At 34.6% G+C, this 9,461-nt stretch overlaps 1 protein-coding gene across 1 annotated transcript in view; it reads left to right on the forward strand.

The window, feature by feature from the left end:
- Positions 1-361: 361 nt before the first annotated feature.
- The window catches only part of LOC106473117 (multidrug resistance-associated protein 1-like), a 48,962-nt gene continuing 39,862 nt past the window's right edge, over positions 362-9,461 (forward strand). Inside the window, exons 1-6 of the mRNA XM_022401613.1 lie at positions 362-468; positions 986-1,117; positions 1,569-1,748; positions 2,510-2,684; positions 4,025-4,279; positions 4,757-4,822. Of these exons, the coding sequence (XP_022257321.1) occupies positions 1,684-1,748; positions 2,510-2,684; positions 4,025-4,279; positions 4,757-4,822 (561 nt within the window). The 5' untranslated portion in view covers positions 362-468; positions 986-1,117; positions 1,569-1,683. The remainder of the gene's footprint in view (positions 469-985; positions 1,118-1,568; positions 1,749-2,509; positions 2,685-4,024; positions 4,280-4,756; positions 4,823-9,461) is intronic.

A 9,461-nucleotide genomic window follows, 5' to 3' on the forward strand; every position in this document is an offset into this window, starting at 1 on the left:
GAAACTTAGGAAACTAATACACCTAAGTTAATTTAAACCGGCGAACGCTTCCGCTATACATTCATGAATTTCCAATAATAACAAAAACTTTGCCAATATAATTTCTTTCTATTGACAGTTGGGTGTCAATTCCCTCATATTTTGACAGTTTGATAACAATAGTAAACGAAAATTAAAACAAGTCAGTTGTGCTATGCCATTTTAAAAATAATTTCTAACGACATTAAAAAAAAAAAAACAATGGTTGAAGATGCTCAATTTGAGCATTATATATATTTCGAATTTAGTAGCATCTGATGGGCCATTATTTACTTTGACCGTTTATTTATCAGTACTGAAACTAATTTGCACGTGCGTAGCGGTGGATGGTTAAGTAATTACACTCTGTGATGTTTTAATTTTTCAGGAAACATGGAAATTTGAAGAACTGTCATTTTTTTCACGATTGATATTCTCTTGGTGTGACAGGTTAGTTCCATATTTGTTATATTTCAGCAGAAAAAAACAAAACAAAAACGATACTCAGCCAGTAGAGTGTGCTGAACTTTAAACATTATTTTATTTATTTTAAATGTTGATTTTGTGATCACAATTCACTTTTGACAGTTTTGTCAATTTGTGTATGTTATTATAATATTTACAGTGTTCTTTTATTTGATAAGTGTCTCTCAATATTTAATAGGAAGTAGGTATGTTAATTTTTGGATAGAATATTATCTTGTTTTTCATGTTAATTTTGCTTGATGAATGTAATTTATAGTTTGAATTTTTCCAAATTTAATTTTGCTGGATGTGTATATGAATTTGACAAATTAAAAGGGTCGTTTGTTTAATTTTGGGATTAGGTGTGGCTTCATTAAACTAGATACTAGAATGTGATCTTTCTTGTTTCCAACTGTCAATTAAGACAAACCAAATATGGATGGTTTTTAGCAAACCTATAGTATAGGCAGTTTTGAATTTAAGGATCTTTTTTTTTTTTCAGTTTAATCCTTAAAGGCTTTAGAGATGTTGTGAAACTCTCAGATCTCTTTCCACTCAGTACAGATTTCAAATCCATTCATATTTGGAAAACTTTCAAAAAACCCTGGAAAAAAGAATTGATAAAGGCAAAGTTGTAAGTCAAACTTCATATCTATGCTTTTTTGGATATTTATACACTAGTATTTTAGATGAATAGTGAATATTTTGATAAATATAAAAAAACTTTTGTTGACATCCTGTATTCTAAAGCTGATTAAATGGCATGAACTACTAAGCTTATTAGTCTGTCTAACAAGTTGCAGTCATTTTTTTTATATCACATTTTGAAGTTTTTTTATAAGTTTGATGTCACTTGCATGAAAATTGAAAATTAACAATGTATACATAGTTCATACTCATTTCATTTGCTCGACACTGACTTTACTTTTAATTATAGGAAACGTATTGCTTCACATTTGACCTAGTTTTGCATTCTTGAAAATTTTGTTCATTCTTTCAGTTACATAAGCTTTCTGTTTTTCTAACTCTTAATTTTTTACATTTTAATTTATCATATTTAAGAAATTACCTACTTTTTACAACAGATATAAATTACTCCATGTTACAAAAGTGACAGAGAATGGAAAACCAGAGGGTCATGACAAACGAAAATCTGCCTCCTTGATCACTGCTTTGGGAAAGGGATTTTGGCCATTTCTAATGTTTGGCTTAGGTTTGGAGGTTATTTACTCTTTACTTCGCATCCTGCCACCACTTGTGATGAAGTAAGGAATAAAATCATTTCATGTTAATTATGTATTTTCATAAATTATACTTCAGTGCTGTTTTTAGCACTATACATAGAATTTGAAAAATAATTTATTAAGTTTCATATCTTTCAGTGCCTTTTTAGAATAACATCAGTCTTAATAACAAGAAAAAGGGTTTTGATCAACAGTAAGTTTATAGTTAATATACAACTTCTTTTGTATTAATAGCTCTATTATAATCAGGTAGATGCTATATCTTTTTACTGTATTTTATGCTAAAATAAGGCACTTTTTAATCATTAAAAGTTTTTAGATAACTTCATATTTATCAATGAGCACACCAGGTAATAAATGAATTGCTGTTGTCAATTGTCAAAAGTAAATCAAAAGTGAAATGTATGTTGGAAAGTTTTAGGAACTATTGATAATGAATTCTGAATATATGCTATAGTGATTCAAAAATGTGTAGTTTTGGCAATTTTTGAATATCTCATTCTTGGATTAAGTATTTTTTGTCAATATGCAAAATACTGATGTTACTTATTGCAAGAGTTCAGATAATATTGATATAATATAATATTGATAATATAATATAATATTGTTCAGATAATATAATATCGATATTCTAACATGGTTCAACAGATTAATTAATTTATTTTTTAGTTTCTCATAGTTTTTTGTTGAAGACATTCTAAATAGACAGAATAAGAAGTGATAGTTTGATGCAGAAAACATAAATATAATAAGAGATCATGCAAATTTTTCATATTTTTCAGCTTGATGATTGACTTTGTTTCCAGTAATGAACCTGTTTGGCGAGGTTTTTTTTATGCAGCAATAATGTTTGTGTCAGCAATCATTAGCTCAATATGTATGAATCATCTGATATACTTTGTTATTTCTGCTGCTCTGAAGATAAAGTCTGCTCTTATTACTGCTATATATCGAAAGGTAAGCATTCTTATTTGAAAGTAAATGAACTGGATTATATTGTGCTGTTGATATTGCAAAGTAAGTTTATTAATTTTTCAAGTTAAAACTAAAAGTCTACTCTTATTACTGCTAATACCGAAATGCAAGTTTACCATTTTTAAAGGTAAAGATTAAAATACAGTCTATTCATATTGCATACTAATATTGAAATGCAGATTTAGCAGTTTTAAATTTCAAATTAAAATATAGTTTTATCTTATTGCTGCTGATATTTAAAGTTAAAGTTAAATTTCAACTTAAATGCTAAAATATAAACTGAACTAAAATCTGCTTGTGGCGCTTCTTTATTTGGAAATATTAATTTAGTAATTTTATATGTTAAAACAAATAGGCCAAAATATATTTGTGATGTCACCATACATAAGTCATGTTAGCAACTTTTGTCCCTCTAGCAGTTATCAGGGAGCCACCAAATTGTATTCAAAATTACAAAAAAATACTGTGCAAAATTATCCAATGTTAAACAGGGGAAAATGTGGCTGTATATTCTTGTATATGTCTACTGAGTTATTTCACTAATTGACAGGTCATATGCGATGTGTAAAACATCTACATACGTTCAGGGGCTCCAAAATATCCCCCCCCCCACAAAAAAAACAAACAAACAATGAAACATTAGAAGAACCATTGTTGACAATTTCTCTTGTGAATGTGGGTGACCTCTTTAAAAACTGATTCTATAGAACTGATCTGTACAGGCTCCTATATGATTACGACATATTTACTGTATAGACTACTATATGATTACATACCACATTGTTCTCATAAGTACATGTACAAGTATAAATGAAACCAGGTACATTAAACAAATTGAACTGAAATATATACATCTGAATGGATACATTTCTTCCTCATTTATATCAGTAACAACAAAAAGTTTCATTTTACACTGTTCATATTTGTACAGTGGTACTGTATTTTGGAGAAGAATATCAAACATCTTTTATAAGTTTAAAAATAATAGTTCACAATGGAAGAAATACTTAGGATAACAGATTTTACAAGTGTTAGCTTCCTTGTTCATAGAAATGTATGTATGTGAATATGTTTTTTGGTTTAGGTACAATATAGACCTATAATAAATTTAAAGAGTATTTAGTAATAGCTTTACTTCCACTAAGTTGTATTCTGTAATTTGTATTAATAACTCCTTTTATAAATGGAATAATATTAGATTTTGAAAATCGTAGAATGGAAACTGAGGTTAAAGACCTCAAAACTTAAGAGCAAAGAATGGATATAAAAAAATTCCATTTGATAGTTTCAGGATAATGCAGTTTTTCTTATCCTTGTTCTAGTCCTTGAAAATGTCTAGCTCTGCACGACGTAACTACACAGTTGGTGAGTTGGTTAACCTGATGGCTGTGGATGCTGAGAAAATCTTTAATCTTTCCATGTACTTAACATTGACCATTGGTGCTCCTCTACGAATTTTTTTCACTATTGTTTTACTCTGGCAATATCTGGGCCCTGCTTGTTTAGCTGGAGTTGTTGTCATTCTGGTGGTATTCCCCTTGACTGGTATATTTGCAAGTAAAATGCGAAAAGTTCAGGTAGATTCAAGATCTTTTAAGCCTAAATCTAATTTATTGAATAAAGCAATTTTTGTAATATTCCTTTGCTAAAGATTATGATTATGATACTTTGTTTTATAAAAACTGTTACTTCTATCATCTATGAAAGGCTTGAGTATCACTTCTCTTTGTAGTTTTTTTTATTTTTCTGGTAGTCTTGTGTCTAACGTATTGACCTGTTTATCAGTTTTAATATACAGTTCTTTGTAATATGGTATTTTTGGAAATAGTTTTTCTTATTCTCCTTTTAAAGTTCAATGAATATATTAAACATTATCCTAGTTATTCATTCTGATCATCTATAAACATCTTAAATATTAACATAGGGGTCCACATATATAGATAACAAAAACGTGCTAATGTTTTGGTGTATTTATTCCTCTTAAATAGTAACCAAATTTGGTTTCCAAACATTTGTGTACAGATAGTTTCTAAAAGTTCTTTCTTTATTTTCAGGAACAACAGATGGAAAAAAAAGATTCCAGGCTGAAGTTTATGAATGAAATATTGAGTGGAATAAAGGTAGTGAATTTGAATTATGATAGAACATATTACAGTTTGAAACTAAATGTTTTGATACAATACCTTACCTCCTTTCACATGCTAGCTTTTCTCATTCAGTGCTGCCCTCTATATGCACAGAATGTTTTGCTCACTACTAGCCTTGATACTCCCACCTACTCCAAATGTGTAATGTGGTAAAGCTTCTATACAGCATGCAAATAAGCATGTGACAACCCTCCACCAATAGGAGTGCAACACACTCTCCTGGCACAGCTAGCTCCCTTTATACTGTATAACTCAATTTTCACTTCTTGATTTGACACTGTAGTGTGAAGACATGATAAAATTTTGCTCATATTTGATCTTACTTTTTTGAATATTTTCTCAACATTTTTTTTTTCTCTGCAGTTAAACTTGAGTTACAGTAGGTTATTACTTTTGTCATCCAGTTATGAATTACGAATTTCAAATCATGGCTACTACTACAGTAGTTAACACTACTACTGCAACTCAACCTACAGTTTCTCAGGCCTTAGACTCCACACTTTCAGCTGAGGAGATCTTGGTTTTAGTACAACATAAATTGGAGTCCATTATGCAGCCTGTAGTGTCTCCTCACCCCAAGCCAGTTATTTTCTTTCCTGGTGAACCTGAACAAGGATATGATGATTTGGATAGCCCTTTTTCTCCTACTTCCTATGCTATACAATCTCATAATCCTCCTGTTGATGTCCCTAGACCATCTCCAGCCTTTCTGGATATGTTGTCACAGGTATGTATGATGCCTCTCCTTCCCTTTTACACTCAGTTCCTTCCTCTGACTATGGTTTTCCCTCTCTCTCTCCACATATTGGGGTCTGTTCTGACCAGTTTGTGGCACAGTTACATTCTGTGGTTAGCATGCCTTTTACTCCTTGTACCTTGGATAATTATGATTTGGTGTACCATCATTTGGAATTTCCATTTCTTGACTCTCAAACTTTAGAGTCTTTTATCCAGATGTGAGGTTCTGACCCTGATACATCTGTGAGATTTACCGAAATCCAATTTTCCTGCCTATGTTTGTCCTTCTCCTCCATCCATCTTCTGTTCGAGGCTATCCACTGCTTCCTTGAGGGGCTGTTGGAGGATACTCATTCCATAATGTATTTCCTTCATTTTCTCAACCCCCTCCCTTATCACTATATCCCATCTCTTCATCAAACTCTTGATCATTTCCTGCCTTTAATATGAGACAAAGTGATCATGATCCATTCCAACAATTTGACTGTTGTCTAGTGTATCAATCAACAAGGAGGCACTAATTAACATTCACTTTTTTTCCGGATGTTAGAACTCCTTTTCTTGACACATTCGTATTCTGATGTATCATGTTCTGAGTGCTCTGAATCTTCTTGAGGATCAATTTTCTCATTCTGACATGGTACTCCCCATGGAGTGGCCCTTTGATCCTCAGGTATTTTGGTGGTTGTGTGATCATTGGGGTACTCCTCTTCTGGATGCATTTGCCACCAATCTCAATCCCAAGTTACCCCTTTTTTGGTCCTGAATCCCACATTCATTGACTTTGGTGGTGGATGCTTTCAGTCAGGATTTGTCCCATCTTTACCTGTCTCTTTCCCTGAGTTTTATTCATTATCCAGTCTGCTCCATGTCAGTTATTTCTTGTTACACCCTCTTGGCCTGCTCAACCTTGCTTTTCAGTTCTTACCCTCCTTTAATTAGCATCTCCATTACCACTTCCAATATCTCCTCCTTCCTTCAACAACTTTAGTCACTGGTGTATCATCCCAACATCCTCACACTCTGGCTTCATGTGTAATGTTTGTTCAGTCCATTGTGAAGTGGTACGGACTTTCCACATGGGTAGCTTCTATTTTTGCCATTCTGTTCGTCCTTCCTCCTTATTTGTGTATCAGAGAAAAGGGTCTTTTTTGCCAGTTGTTTCTGTGCCATGATTACCTTTTTTCTGGTTCTACTGTTCCTCATTTGTCTGAAGTTTTTACCTGGCTGTTCAACAATGGTTTTTCAGTTTCTACCATTACTGGCTATAGAGCAGCCTTATCCAATACCTTCTGTTTCTCACCTTCCCGTAGTGTGTTTTCCTCTCCAGTCCTTTCTCTTTTCGTCTCTTTTGTCCTTGTCCTATGCCCATTCCTGATTGGAACCTGACTGTGCTTCACCATGCCTTTATCTTACCTCCTTTTTGCCTGTGGTCGTTGTCAGTCAGATGTTTTTGCTCTCGATGTATCACGTGTATTTTATGACCATACCTATGTTCTGCTGTATCTGGATTGCAATTTTTTTCCCCAAGATGTCAGTGGCTCATGAAGGTGATGTCACTTTCACTTCTATTTCCCATTTATATTCCCATTCCAATCCAGATCATCTCCTCTGTCCTATTCATGCTCTCTGATGTTATCTTGCCTGCACATCTTGTTTTAGTGGTTCTCCTTTGTTTGTCAATTGGAACCCATCCTCTCTCCGTGATATTTCCCCTACCACCCTTACAGGATGGATTTGGTAGCTTATCGGATTGGCATATTCTTCTTTGTCTTCTCATTCCCAATGTCTTTTTCAAGTGTTCTCTCATCAGAGCTGGCACCTCTCCCATTCACTGTCTGCCCATTTCCAGTGTCCATTCAAGGAAGTCATTCAGGCTGGCATGTGGACCACACCTAATATATTCATCTCCCATTAGCTTCATCATGAGGCCATCTTCTCCTCATCTGGATACCAAAAACTGCCTGTTGCCATTCTCCACACCTAAGTTCAACTGTGAGTGAGTGAGTTTATTTTTCTTTACTTCCCTTTCGGTGTCATTATTGTACATGTTGGATCCTGCTCTGTAGTGAGTGATGCCTGTCAGGGCATACTAATCCATAAATCTGCACTGTAAGGCCGTTCCAGTCTATCTAAAGATTAGGGTTTTGTATTCACTTTTTCCAGTGTTGCATTCCTCAGGACTCCCCACTATGTTGTCCCTCCCCCCTCTTTGAGTGGAGTAAGGGAGTCCTTGCCACTTAACAGCTCCTAGCCACTGAGGAGTTAGATCATGGAGGCATCTTCCTGAGTGTGCTCAATCCCATTCAGTTGAGAGTAGGGTGCTGTTGTTGCGTTGGTGCAGATGGTATGAACTCTCTTTTTACCGTGGAACAGATGTACAATACCCAATGCTGCCTGGTTTTGGACTAAAGATGATCCACTAAATGCAGTTCACCCCTTTAGCTAGGACTCCTTATCCTACTGCCACCCAGATGTTGGTTACTGGGTGGTCTGGTGTTGGATTAGAGCAGAACCAGCCAATGTTAGTCCTCACACATGTGGCTGGTAGAGCGCTCTTGTCCTACCATAGAATGGACGATAATTTCCCAATGCTGCATGGTTTTGGATTAGAGTGAACCACTACATTGCATTCCTCCTTCCTACCGTTGTATGGATGTCAGTTCCCAGGTGGCCTGGTTTTGGTTGAGGACTGGGTTGGCACACATGTGCTCTATTTGGGTGGTTGGAATGAAAGTTATTTTCCCCCTTCTGCTTTCTAAGCTTGAGGTGAAAACAATTGGGACCCTCATCCTACCATGGACTGCAAGACAAGTACCTAATGCCACCTGGTTTTGGATTGTATTTGAACCACTGTTTATGGTCTGATGCATCCTAGTCAATCTACCCCATTTGGCTCGTTCAATTACTTATGGATGTGTTTCTTTTCCACCTGATTTAATGACAAGTATTTTCACGATGGGCAAAAAGTATATTTGGTTCAGATGTGGTGCAGTCTCCCATGGGTACATTCCTCTACGGAGGAATTTCACATTCCATGAGCTCTCATCATATGCTTTCTGAAGGGTGCTTTTATAAGTATATTTTGAATCAGTCCCTCTATCAGGTCAATGTGGGATTCTAGTTATTATGTGAGAAGAGGTAAAGTATCGTATCGAAAATTATCATTTTCCTAAACTGAAAATGTATTTCTGATATATACTTACCACCTCTCATCCATCCTCCCCACTTCCGGTCCTTCTTTTTTGTCTAATCTCTAAGTGAAAATTGAGTTATGCAGTATAGAGGGAGCCAGCTGAGCCAGGAGAGTGTGTTGCACTCCTATTGGTGGAGGGTTGTCGCATGCCTATTTACATGCTACTGCACAGCTGTATCTTGTTAAACACTTGGTGTAGATGGGAGTATCAAAGCTAGTGATGAGCAAAAACGTTTGTGCAAGTAGAGGGCAGTACTAAACGAGAAAAGTTATTATGTGAGGGATGTAAGTATCTATTGGAAGTACATTTTCAGTTTAGAAAAATTATAACTTTAAGATCTGTAGAGTAAAGCTACATAATGTCATCTCTTTTAAGCATAGTTCCAACTAACAGAATTAGATATATTTTTAGAACATGGAGAAAGTTATGTTATATGCCATGCAATATCCATAACAAAAATTGTGTATTCATATACATATCATATGCTGATATATTGATAACAGTAGATAGCACAATATTAAGTGAAATGTAAATGTGTGACTTATTTTGTACATATAGTGGAAGCACACTGCTGTTTATATTGTTTTGTACATATGGTGGAAGCACACTGCTGTTTATATTGTTTTGTACATATGGTGGAAGCACACTGCTGTTTATATTGTTTTGTACATATAGTG

The sequence above is a fragment of the Limulus polyphemus genome, unplaced genomic scaffold (genome assembly GCF_000517525.1).
Source record: "Limulus polyphemus unplaced genomic scaffold, Limulus_polyphemus-2.1.2 Scaffold5899, whole genome shotgun sequence".
Classification (NCBI taxonomy): domain Eukaryota; kingdom Metazoa; phylum Arthropoda; class Merostomata; order Xiphosura; family Limulidae; genus Limulus; species Limulus polyphemus.